The sequence below is a fragment of the Bos taurus genome, chromosome 3, assembly GCF_002263795.3.
Source record: "Bos taurus isolate L1 Dominette 01449 registration number 42190680 breed Hereford chromosome 3, ARS-UCD2.0, whole genome shotgun sequence".
Classification (NCBI taxonomy): domain Eukaryota; kingdom Metazoa; phylum Chordata; class Mammalia; order Artiodactyla; family Bovidae; genus Bos; species Bos taurus.
Window position 1 is genome coordinate 43181962 of NC_037330.1, and position 13510 is coordinate 43195471.

The 13510-nt window shown below is 38.6% G+C and overlaps 1 protein-coding gene across 3 annotated transcripts in view; it reads right to left on the reverse strand.

The window, feature by feature from the left end:
• Positions 1–240: 240 nt before the first annotated feature.
• Positions 241–13510, reverse strand: part of MFSD14A (major facilitator superfamily domain containing 14A) — a 53784-nt gene continuing 40514 nt past the window's right edge. Inside the window, exons 8-11 of one of the 3 annotated variants that reach the window (XM_010803166.4) lie at positions 5907–6019; positions 4616–4713; positions 2634–2797; positions 241–1597 (exon numbers count right to left, since the gene is read on the reverse strand). In XM_010803166.4, the coding sequence (XP_010801468.1) occupies positions 1391–1597; positions 2634–2797; positions 4616–4713; positions 5907–6019 (582 nt within the window). In that variant the 3' untranslated portion in view covers positions 241–1390. The other 2 variants (NM_001102038.1, XM_059884453.1) reach the window with 2 other exon arrangements.

Below are 13510 nucleotides of genomic sequence, written 5' to 3' on the forward strand. Positions count from 1 at the left end.
ACTTAAATGTGTATAAAAACAGAAATAGGACCGACCTATAACACCTGCACCTGTGCTTAGAAAATTATTTTCAGTTAATTTATGGACTAAGTTTTCATTGCTTTGCTTCCTATAACAACAGTATTGAGGGAAATGAAATGGATTCAAAGGGAGAAGATATTGTTACTGTAAAAGTACAGTAACAAAGCCAAAACAGGCCTTATAAGGGAATCACAGATCAAGACTTTCTTTAAAAAAAAATCATTAAAATATTTAATTTTATTAACAGAATATTTACATTTCTTTTAAGACCTTATTTAACCATAGTGAATGTTCCAAGTTTAAAAAGCATTAAGCAATAACCACACACAAGATGAAAACAGTGTAAACTATACAGTACTTTATGTACAATTTTTACAAAGTAACACTTTTTTAAATAATATAACTGGACACAAAAATATACACTATAGAGAAATTCACATCAGTAATTGTATAAAGCTCTCTTCTAGGGTCCTGAAAATTTAGGACAAACATTAGCTCTGTAAATAAAGTGTTACTGTGACAGTCCTGAAAGGCCACTATATATATTTATCTACATATAGATATCACATTGACATTTTTCAAGGCTACCAGCTTTACTATATAATTTTTAGATTATGTATTCAAGTGTTGAGGTCCTTATGATTATGCAAACATTAAAAGATAGTGGTATAAGTAGCTGGGAAACAAATTCGAGCCAGCATTTAGATTTACAGGCTCCAGACACCCCAATTTAAATTCTAAATGGCTGATCTTTTCTCATTTCAAAAACAGTAGTGAATAATGTTTAAAATAAAATTACTAAAAACAAGCTTGAAACATGATTCAGATTTAGTATAGTTTTCTTAAGAATTTTGTTTTTTAAATGCAAACATTTACCATTTCTTTAGTGCATCTGCATTAAGGCTTTGAATTATTTGACCCAAGATTTTACAATATTAAAATCTGACTCAGGATTTTACCATGGTAAAATGAACAGGTCCACACTATACTACCTACTCTGTCTCACTGTTGAGTCAGCATAAATAGAGTTAAAGCTCAACACCTGAAGGAAATGGTAGCAGAGACATTGCTAGTATCTAAAGAAGTTACATATATAGTTTTAAATTTTAATTAAAGGATGTATAATAAACAGCTTAGTGGCAAGAAACTGGTGCTAATAAACGATTTCTTTTCAAAAGAAATTGTAACATCTTTGGAAAACTGTCCGGTTCTTTTTCTTTTCTTTAGTTCCCACGCAGTTCATGCAGATACATTTCTTAAGACAATCTTATTAAAAGTACATTGTGGATGGAAATGGAATGTACATCCAGAACTACAGGTGAAAACTAAGACCTGGGTACTGATAGAAAAGTCTTCCTGATTTCAGTTGTCACACGTTTGTGTCCTGGAGTAAAGGTTCTTTGGCCTCTCCTGGCGCTTGTGTACTGTGAGGATGGCTGTGACTACCACAGTGCTTTCTCCAACTGCTGGACCGTAAGCTTAAATTGGTATGTTCTGGAATAAACAAGGCAACAAGCAGAGCCAGCAGTACTGAACAGGCTCCAAAGAGGAAGGGGGGGCCAGGGATGATGGAATTCTGAGGAAGAAAAAGATAATTAAGATCTTTGCACAGACTTCTTTGCTCATAAGAAATTGCTTATCTTTTAGAATAACTGATAGCTGTGAATTATAAGGCAATGATTCTTCATTAAAGCCACAGTTAGAAAAAAAAAGTTTTCAAAGGGAAAAGAAACACTATTGCTGACCCAAGAAATAGCCCCAATTTTTTTAAAAAACAACACATGCAAAAATATATTGTCACTTAGAGCATAAGATATGAACACAGTCTATGAACTTTCACTTTAGTTTAAGAAGAAAACAGGGACATGTCAAAAGTGAAATCAAGTAATACATAATATTAACTGCCGTAGCAGAATGACTGACCATTTTCTTTAAAAGGTGGTTATATTCTTTAGTGACTGAAAGTGAGAAAAACAGATAATGCTGTTACTATGAGAAGAATCAAACAGACTTGTGTTTTAGTCCCAAATTACATTCATCCTAAGCAAAAACCTGCACTGCCAGTTTTACCTACCTGTGGGCTTGTGTAGAGCCCACAAACAAGCATGCTTTTTTATTTAAAAGCAGTCTTAGCTGGTTAGAAGAGGAATGTAGAACTCTGCTAAATACACAGAAACTAGTGAGTTGTTTGTATTGGCTAAAATGATAATATGTTTCACAGTTAATATTTCAGTTTTAAGGAGGGAACTTTAGTGAACAAAGATGTTTACCAGCACCTAACTGACTTCTATAGAAAGGCAGGTCTGATACAGGGCACTCAAACATTCCAGAAGCCTTACATGAAAGACAAATAGTTTACACAAATGGCCGTTACCTATGCCACTAGGTACAGTAAGACAAACTAGAAATTAATATATAATAATAAAAAAAATTATCCAGGGAAGAAAGGAATACACAGCCAGTTTTATAAAGAAATGTGTGTATAGAAGGATATGGTCCCTTGGGCTTTGGTTTTAAGTGTTTTTATTCAATCTAAGAATCTCAAATGCTTTTATAAAATGACCAAAAAATATCTTTCAGTCCAGCCAAACAAATGGACTTCTTATAATTACCTGTTCAAAGTGGTGCTGTGGGCTTGTGTTTGTTCCCAAGTCTGTTCCTGTCATTGGCAGTTCTTTAAGTTCCACATGGAATATGTAGAAAATAAATCCATAAAGAGCTGGTCCCAGACCATTGCATAATCCTCGAATTCCTGTTATCATTCCTTGAACGACACCTGAATTGTTTAAACAAATTAGTGTACCACTTAGTTGTTCCTACTGTATAAGACCTGGAATCACTTATTCTAAAGGCAAAGCTTTTAACAGACACTGGCAACTTACTGCAGTGGCATCAAGATTACTTTGACGCTATAAGCTCTACAAAGTACAGTGAGCTGTCTTGATACAAATGTAAGCTCAGGTATACCGAGATATAGGTCTAATTTAGAAACAAGTGAGCAGAATTATTTATTTCCCTAAAAAAAATCTGGCTCAAAATCAGGCATTGGTTCATAAGCATCATAAGCACAGATACTAAAAAACCTGTCCCCAAGCAGCTCCTTAAGATCTCACTTGGTCAAATATAGCACTCTCCCTCCTTTTAAAAAAAGACTTATTATACAGAGTGAAGTAAGCCAGAAGGAAAAACATAAATACAGTATACTAACACATATATATGGAATTTAGAAAGATGGTAACAATAACTCTGTATACGAGACAGCAAAAGAGACACTGATGTATAGAACAGTCTTATGGACTCTGTGGGAGAGGGAGAGGGTGGGAAGATTTGGGAGAATGGCATTGAAACATGTAAAATATCATGTAGGAAACGAGTTGCCAGTCCAGGTTCGATGCACGATGCTGGATGCTTGGGGCTGGTGCACTGGACGGCCCAGAGGGATGGTATGGGGAGGGAGGAGGGAGGAGGGTTCGGGATGGGGAACACATGTATACCTGTGGCAGATTCATTTTGATATTTGGCAAAACTAATACAATTATGTAAAGTTTAAAAATAAAATGAAATTAGAAAAAAAAAAAAAAAGACTTATTTATTTGGCAACCTTGGGTCTTAGTTGTGGCATGCAGACTTGGTTGCTCTGTGGCATGTGGGATCTTAGTTCCCTGACCAGGGATTTAACCTGCATCCCCTACACTGCAAGGTTAATTCTTAACCACTGGACCACCAGATAAGTCCCTAAGCCCCCTTTTATAGTCTGATTTTTGTTTTATCTCTGGGATCTCCTAAATTTAAAAAGCAACTTGATTTGGCCAGGGTCCTTTCCTTATTTATCAGCCAAGTGACTTCTGCTACTCTTTTGTAATGCCCCCTTTTTTTCCTTTTGACATAAACAAGCTTTTCAAAGAATTATTCCTCATCTATTAGAATTTTAAGAATTAAAGAGTTCCTGCCACAAAAACATAAGACAATAAAAATAAGTTCTTTATGTTCTTTAGATAACAAACATACAATATTAATGAAAGGGTACGGATAAGGAGATGGCAACCCACTCCAGGATTCTTGCCTGGAGAATCCCATGGATGGAGGAGCCTTGCAGGTTACAGTCCATGGGGTTACAGAGTGACATGACAGAGCGATTTCACTTCACTTCATCAGTGTATGTGCCCCTGAGACATCTAACACATGACAGCAAATGTGTAATAACTGTTAGTGAAATAAGGTTGTCAACCTTCATCACTAAAACAGATAGGGCCACATATTCACATTGAGAGACAAGGATATCCACCTAAGGATAATATCCTAGAATCTGCTTTTCCTCTTTACAATGAAAGCAACTTATTTTTTAAATTTTATTGGACTGCAGTTGATTTACAGTGTTTCAGTTGTATAGCAAAGTGAGTCAGTTATACATATACATACATCCACTCTTTTTTGGATTCTCCCATATAGATCACAATAGAGTACTTAGTACAATGAAGCAATTTAAAACTCTCTACTCTGAAGATATGCATATGCTTCAGTACTTAGGAAAGAGAACAGAGAATTAGAATATCCTGTATTTTAAAGTAATTATCATTGGTTCCTATCAACCCACCTTGTTGATCAGCATCAGCGGTTCGTGAAACCAGTGCACTGACAGCCGGAAAGGTAATACTAGACATGGCGGCCACTGCCCCAGCAGCCCACATCATCCTGCAGTCAACAGCAGCAAGACAAAAATAGCACATTGTTGTTATTCTCCACTGTACCTGTGTGTAAATACATATTTAAAATCAAGTAACTCTTACTGAGAAACAGCTGTGGTACAGGAGAAAGGAGATCTAGCTCTTCTTTCCTCTGACTCTGGGCAAGTCACTTAAAAGTCTAACCCTATTTACGCTTCTAGAAAGCAGAAATACAGTCGCTTATTCACAAGAATGCTGTGGGTATTAATGTAGAGTTGGGATATCACATATCACATCTAAACGGTAAAGTGTGTTGGGTATTATTTCTGCAGGACTGGGGGTGGGTGGAGAATGTTGGAATCCTGTATAGTACACAGAATGAAACATTAAATGTTTCCAAATGTTTGCTTGTAACTTATGGCAAGGTTCCCAGAGATTTGTGATTCAGTGTGAAAAAAAAAAAGCACTAATTTGATCTCAATGTGCTTCTGGCTTGATGTTTAAAAAAGAAATGTTTTCACTAAGTTGTGAGCATCTCTTTTACAAGCTAGACTGAAAACTACAACGTCCATCAGAACACACTCTTGGGTGCTTACTCATATCCACGCCCAAACAGATGATGTGTTCAGTTGAAGGAAACACTACTGCAAACACTATGGAATTCAGTCCTGTCGTATCTGAGCACAGAAGTGTACATGGGCAGCCTGACCGCAGCAGCACCACGACCATCACCTCCCTGCAGGAAACCAAACTGGCAAGAAAAGCAGAGAGCCTTCCGGGCATGAAGCCAGAACCAGAACAACTGGATTTCTGGTTTGCCATCAGTAATGATCAAAAAAGTGGTATTACTCCACTTTTTCTTTCCTAACCTTGCTGTTCTGGGATTACATGTTACTTCCTAACAAATTAAACTGGACTAAATGCTCATTGGGGACTGAAAAACTCAGTAATCTCATTAAAAAAAAACCCAATCTATTGCTTAGATATAAAATGTCACTCCACTGTCCTCAAGCCACTAAAGAATACACAAGTGAGAAATCTGTTTATATACATTTTGAGGGGGGAAAAAAAAGAGCATACCAAAAGACAGATTAAAGTCTAATCCTTATTTGAGAAGCAATTTAAGAAATATAAAAAATTTGTCAGTTATACCCCAAAAAAGGTGAAAAATAAGAACAAGGCAAACACCACAATTAAGAAAATTAAAAGATTTGTACATACCAAGGTTCTGAACCGAAGCCATACCATGCCAGTTGTAATATTTGAAATCCCAGACCCAATAAAATGGTGTTCTTATTTCCAATTGACCTCATAAGTAAACTCAAGACTATGGTCTGGAAAATAAGAAAAATCAAAATGGTTTATTAGAACAGAATAAGCTTTTTAACACTGAAAAGAAAAAAAAAATACATGGTAACTTATTTACTTATTTCAGTATCTAATATAAAAGGACTGTTACCACATTTTGGTTTTAGAAATGTAGACTATTTCTACATTTTGGTTTTTCAGCAACAATTACCCTGAATAGACTTGAAATTATACCAGGTGAAATAAGCAGATGAAAGGTTCCTCTGCTGACAGATCCAGATTCAGGGGAAAAGTCAGAAAACTGAAAATAGAAAGCTGAACTTTGTGTTCAGTGTATTTCTACTGAGGACTATTTAAAATCAGAAATTGTAAATAGGAGGAATGAAAGGTTCTAACTCATGGTTTGGAGATTTCCTCTTACATAATAGCTTAAAAAAATTTTTTACAGGTCCAAATTAATCCAAAATGCTTACTCTCCTGACTAAAGAAAACTGGAACAGTAACTTATATATCCTTCATTAAATTAACCTATTGTTGAAACCATGATGCTTTTATGAACAGTAAATCAGTTTAACAAGTATGACTTGGGAGTAGTGTAGGATAATAAATAAGAATATAGCTTTGGGAAAAGCAGCCTTAATCATAATCTTGGCTCTAATCATGTGACCCTGGGCAAGTCACTTCACTCTGAAACTCAATCTTGTCTCTCACAAGATCACTAAAATAGTATCCACTTCAAAACTTTGTCATATGAGTTAGATGAAATGATAAACTTACCATTGTGCCCAGCACATTTAATAAACAATATTATAGATTTTCTTGCTTTTCTTTCAAAGAAAAATTCAGCAATGATTTGGGTACCTTAGTGTTAATTACACCCCGTTAGATAGCTGGTAAGTCCATAGAGGAAGAAGTGAAAATAATTCAGGAAATCACTATTAGATGACTGGCTGATGCATTCAACTCAAAATTATCAAGTATAAGTTTAAAATTCATTAAATTGAGACAATCATTTAAGAGTTTAATCAGATTCAAATAAGCCAGTGGGTAGTAAATGTATTCTTTTCATGATTCTTGAACCAATAAATACTCACAGCTTTCTTCTCTGAGATTTTCCCTTAAATCAACTGAACATAAACTTGAATTCCACAAAGCATGAAACCTTGTTGGATTACATTCTTCAAAAACCACAGCCACAAAAGGGAGCAATCAGAGCACTCAGAGCAATCAGTTAGAAAAGAAAAATTTCCTTTGTATATGATACTCTTAACATTTTCTCCCAAAGGCAAGGATTTTTTTCTCTGTATCCCCAGTACCTAGTATAAGTTCTTAATAAGTGTTTTAGAAAGCATGCATGATTTTAAATGTTACAATATTCTTAATAATATAAAGGAAGAAATTTCTTATATTATCTAGACTGAGCTAGGTGGGAAAAAAATTGGTATCCCTTAATTCAATAAAAAGCCTATTGATGCAAGTGAAAGAGAGTGAAAAAGTTGGCTTAAAGCTCAACATTCAGAAAACGAAGATCATGGCATCTGGTCCCATCACTTCATGGGAAATAGATGAGGAAACAATGGAAACAGTGTCAGACTTTATTTTTTTGGGCTCCAAAATCAATGCAGATGGTGACTGCAGCCATGAAATTAAAAGATGCTTACTCCTTGAAGAAAAGTTATGACCAACCTAGATAGCATATTGAAAAGCAGAGACATTACTTTGCCAACAAAGGTTCGTCTAGTCAAGGCTGTGGTTTTTCCAGTGGTCATGTATGGATGTGAGAGTTGGACTGTGAAGAAGGCTGAGAACCAAAGAATTGATGCTTTTGAACTGTGGTGTTGGAGAAGACTCTTTAGTCCCTTGGGCTGCAAGAAGATCCAACCAGTCCATTCTGAAGGAGATAAGCCCTGGGATTTCTTTGGAAGGAATGATGCTAAAGCTGAAACTCCAGTACTTTGGCCACCTCATGCGAAGAGTTGACTCATTGGAAAAGACTCTGATGCTGGGAGGGATTGGGGGCAGGAGGAGAAGGGGACGAAAGAGGATGAGATGGCTGGATGGCATCACTGACTCGATGGACGTGAGTCTGAGTGAACTCCGGGAGTTGGTGATGGACAGGGAGGCCTGCTGCGATTCACAGGGTCGCAAAGAATTGGACACGACTGAGTGACTGAACTGAACTGAATTGAATTCAATGTAATTCTCATTTTCAAGAGAACCAAAAGAAGCAAGTCCCAAAAGTTAAAATGACTTATGACTTAACCAAGATGACACAGCTAATTAACAGTTAACTGACATCAACTTGTCACTCAGTCAACAAATATTTGCCTAGTTCATACAATATGCGATTTTAGGAATGAGGGCACCAACTTGGGAACAGTGAATAGACCAAAGAACTAAGTAATTTGTACTAAGTACTAAGTACAAAGTACAAAGAAAATGTTTGGTTAGTCAAAATACTTGTTCCATAGATGGAAATACTTGTTCCATAAGATGGAAAAACCCAAACGGACTTTTTGGCCAATCCACTAGATCACCTCCAAGTAGAGAGAAAATAGTCAAATTTGAGGTTGTAGCTGCTATGAAAAAAATAAAATAAGGTAGTGTGATAGAGGTGCTGCTCAAACCAGGACGTGCAGGAAAGGCCTTTCTGAGGTGACAGCTGAATGAGAGGAGGGCGTAGTTATATGAGTACCCAGGGGAAAAGGGCACTCCAATTCAAGTGTATATGGAGAAAAGAGGAAAATGAGGTTTTGTCAAGAGCCTAGATGTTATTCTGATTGTGACAGAAAGAGAATGTTAAACAAGACTCAATTTCAACTTTACAAAAATCCCTCTGTCAAGTGGCAAACAGTAGGGAGACGGGGATGGAAGTAGACCAGATGGAGGCTACTGTCATGGTTTAGCCAAGGTTCCTCGTAATGGAGATGGTGATAAACACTTCGATTTAAAATAGGTTTGGGGGAGACAGGTTCAAGATGGTGGAGTAGAAGGACACGCCCTCACCCAGTTCTTGAGAGAGCACTGGAATCACAAATAACTGCTGAACAGTGATTGAACAGGAAGACGCTGGAGCCCACCAATAAAGACACCCCACATCTAAAGACAAAGGAGAAGCCACAACGAGATGTTAAGAGGGATGCAATCATGATGAAATAAAATTCTGTAACTGTTGGGTGGGTGACTCACGACTCACAAACTAGAGAGCAATTATACTACAGAAGTTTTCCCACTGGGCTGAAGATTCTGAGCCACACATCAACCTTCCCAACCTGGCTATCCAGCAACAGAAGGAGGAATCCCCAGAGAAACTGAAGGCCAGCAGGATGATTGCAGGACTTCTGCAGGACTGGGGGAAACAGAGACACCACTCCTGGAGGGCACACACATGGTCTTGTGCACACCAGGACCTAGGGAAAAGGAGCAGTAACCGCATAGGAGCCTGAACCAGACCTACCTGCTAGTGTTGGACGGCCTCTTGCAGAGGTGGTGGTAAGGGGCAGTGGTGGTGGCTGTGGCTCACCACAGGGACAAGGAGCAGCAGTTCTTGGAAGTACTCAATGGCTTAAGTTCTAAAGAGGCCCCAACGTCAGCCCCAACAAACAGTCTGTAAGCTCCAGTGCTGGCTCACCTCAGGCCAACCAACCAACAGAAGCCCCACCTGTTAGCAAACAAAGTTTTGCTGAGCAAGACCCAGCTACACCCACCATCAATCCCTCCCATCAGGAAGCTTGCACAAGCCTCTTGCATCATCCACCAGAGGGCAGACAGCAGAAGCAAGAAGAGCTACAATCCTGCAGCCTGCAGAATGAAAACCACAATCACAAAAAGTTAGATGAAATGAAAAGGAAGAGGGTTATGTCCTAGGTAAAGGGACAAAATAAAACCCTACAAACACAAATGAAGTGGAGGCAGGCAACCTTCCTGAAAAAGAATTCAGAATAATGATATTGAAGATGATCCAGGATCTTGAAAAAAGAATGGAGGGAAGGATCGAAAAGATGCAAGAAATGTTTAACAAAGACCTAGAAGAACTAAACAGAGATAACAATACAATAACTGAAATGAAAAACACACAAGAAGCAATCAATAGCAGAAAAACGAAGGCAGAAGAATGGATAAGTGACCTGGAACACAGAGTGATGGAAATCACTCCTGACAAACAGAATAAAGAAAAAAATGAAATGAAGAGAGCCTAAGAGACCTCTGGGACAACATTAAATGCACCAACCGTTGCATTATATGGGTCCCAGAAGAAGAGAGCAAAAGGACCCAAGAAAATATTTGGAGAGATAACAGCTGAAAAATTCCCTAACATGGGAAAGGAAACAGTCAACCAAGTCCAGGAAGCGCAGAGTCCCAGGCTTTTTTTTTTTAAAACCCGACGATGAACACACTGAGACACATGGTAATCAAACTGACAAAAATTAAAGACAAAAAAATATTAACAGCAACAAGACAAAAACTACAAATAACATACAAGGGAACTCCCATAAGGTTTTCAGCTGATTTCTCAGCAGAAATTCTGAAAGCCAAAAGGGAATGGCATGATATATTTAAAATGATGAAAGGGAAGAACCTACAACCAAGAATACTCTGTCCAGTGAGGCTCTCATTCAGACTTGACAGAGAAATCAAGTTTTACGGACAAGTAAAAGCTAACAGAATTTAGCACCACCAGACCAGCTTTGCAACAAATGCTAAAGAAACTGCTCTAGGCGAGAAAGAAACAAGCAACTTAAAACAATCTGGTACATATACAAACTGCTATACTGAAACCTCAGGGGAACAGCAAACCCAAAAACTACAATAGATAAACACACAGAAGAGAAAAAGCAACCAAACCCAACACCAAAGTTAGTCATCAAACCACGAAAGAAGAGAATGAAAGAGAAGGGAAGAAAAAATACCTACAAAAACAAACTGAAAACAATTAAAAAAATAGCAATAGGAACACAATACTTATCCTTAAATGTATAAGGATATTTACATCTATTCTTAACCTTAAATGTAAACAAATGGATTAAATGCACTACCAAAAGACATAGAGTGGCTGAATGGATGCAAGAACAAGACCCATATATATGATGTCTAAAAGAAATCCACCTCAGATGGCCAACAGGCCCATGAAAAGATGTTCAGCATCACAAATTACTAGAGAAATGCAAATCAAAACTACAATGAGGTATCATCTTACACCAGTCAAAATGGCTATCATGAAAAAAAATCTACAAACAATAAATGCTGGAGAGGGTGAGGGGAGAAAGGAACCTTCCTACTCTATTGATGAGAATGTAAATTGGTACAGCCTTTACAGAAAACAGTATGGAGGTTCCTCAAAATAAAAACAGCCACTGCATGACCCTGCAATCCCACTCCTGGGCATGGATCTGGAGAAAAACAAGGTCTGAAAGGATACATGCACTTGAACTCACTGTAACACTGTTCACAACAGTCAAGACACGGAAGCAACCTAAAAAGCCCATCGACAGGTGAATGAATGAAGATGATGTGGTACGTATACACAATGGAGTATTACTCTGCCATTGCAAGAATGAAATAACGTCATTTGCAGCAACATGGATGGACCTGGAGATTATCATACGTAGTGAAGTAAGTCAGAGAAACAGAAATACCGTATGATATTGCTTATATGAAGAATCTAAAAAGAAATTATACAAGGGAACTGTCCTGTACAGCACAGGCTGTGTGGCATCCTGGATGGGAAAGGAGTTTGGGGGAGAATGGATACATGCCTACGTGTGGCGGAGCCACCCTGCTGTGCACCTGCAACCACCACAGCATTGTTAAACAGCTGGACTCCAATACGGAATTAAAAGTTTAAAGCAAAAACAAACACAAGTTAAAAGTCTAAAAACAAACACACAAACAAAAATACCCAAAATATGTTTTGGAGAGAGAGGTAAAAGGAGATGCCATCTGATGGGCCGGATGTAGGAGAAGGAGAAAGAAAGGAATCAAGAATGGTGCCAAGGTTCCTGGCCTCAACAACTGGGAGAGCGCTGATGGGACTGAGTGAGATGCGCAGTGCGGGGGGAAGGGAGCCAGCCTGCAGTCATGGCCATATCAGGTTTGAGATGTCCAGCAGATGTGTCTGACAGCACTGGCTTGGTAAATTTGGATGTCACCAGAACACAGGTGACCAGATGACAGCACCAAGGAAGAGAAATGTGCAGAACTAACTGTATTCATGCACTCATGTAAATATTTAGTGCAAATGTAATGAACTCCTGCATACTGGCGCCATGGAAGTGATGGGCCTATGGCAAACCAGAGTAAAGGCCCCCAAGGGGATGGCAACCACGTGGCTTCTATTGAAAGGCTGTACCATGTTATTAGATCTCATAATTTTGGGTGAGAAGCTACATTTCTATATTTACTATGGGGAAAAAAGTGACCTCTGATTTAGCACCCGTGGGGCTGCAGGTGCAGTTTAAGGTGCTAGAGTGACAAAAACAAATTACGATATAATTCTGACCTCACATCTTCTAAGAGCTCTACTAGAATCCATGATCCACTGAGGTGAAAATAATCAGAAATAAATAGGTAAAATTCATAATACAGTGCATTTTGTACCATGATAGAGATATAGGCAACTTAATATGAGAACGCAGAGAAGGAACACTCAAGTTGTAAAAGGGGGAGGCAGTAAGCACGGCAGGAACAGAGGGACAAGGGCAAGCAAGAAAATAAACAAAGGGAGGCACCAATGGGGAGCTGCAAGCAGCTCTGTGCTGCTGGAGAGACACAAAGACACTAGTTTTCACTGCCTTGAGAGGTCAACAGGGGAGAAGTCATTCTCAATTGTACACCTGCCAGAAATGAAAACATAACATAATGCTTCTACCTGTAGGGCTATAAACTATACTTGATATTTTAATTCATATAATGACAAACTATAATTATCAATATTTACATGCAGGCTCAGTTCAGTTCAGTTCAGTCGCTCAATCGTGTCCGACTCTTTGCGACCCCATGAACCGCAGCACACCAGGCCTCCCTGTCCATCACCAACACCTGGAGTCCACCCAAACGCATGTCCATTGAGTCAGTGATGCCATCCAACCATCTCATCCTCTGTCGTCCCCTTCTCCTCCTGCCCTCAGTCTTTCCCAGCATCAGGGTCTTTTCAAATGAGTCAGCTCTTCACATCAGGTGGCCAAAGTATTGGAGTTTCAGCTTCAACATCAGTCCCTCCAATGAACACCCAGGACTGATCTACATACTCCTATTCACCTGTTTTTGAAATTTAACTAATTTTCTCACTTTCAGAAATGTGATTTTACATCTCAAACACTACATCCCTACGTAGGCCCCCAAAGGTGACTGGTCAGTTAAGTACTGCATTCTTTGTGGACCATGTTTCTGTATACAGTGTCTGTTGTGCTGTCACCGCCGGCGGGGCCGAGGCGTGCTCCTTCCCAGAGTCCCAGCCCTCATGAACCTGCTACTGCAGGACTCTTTCTAAGGCAAACCCAACCAGGCTGTCTCCTGGG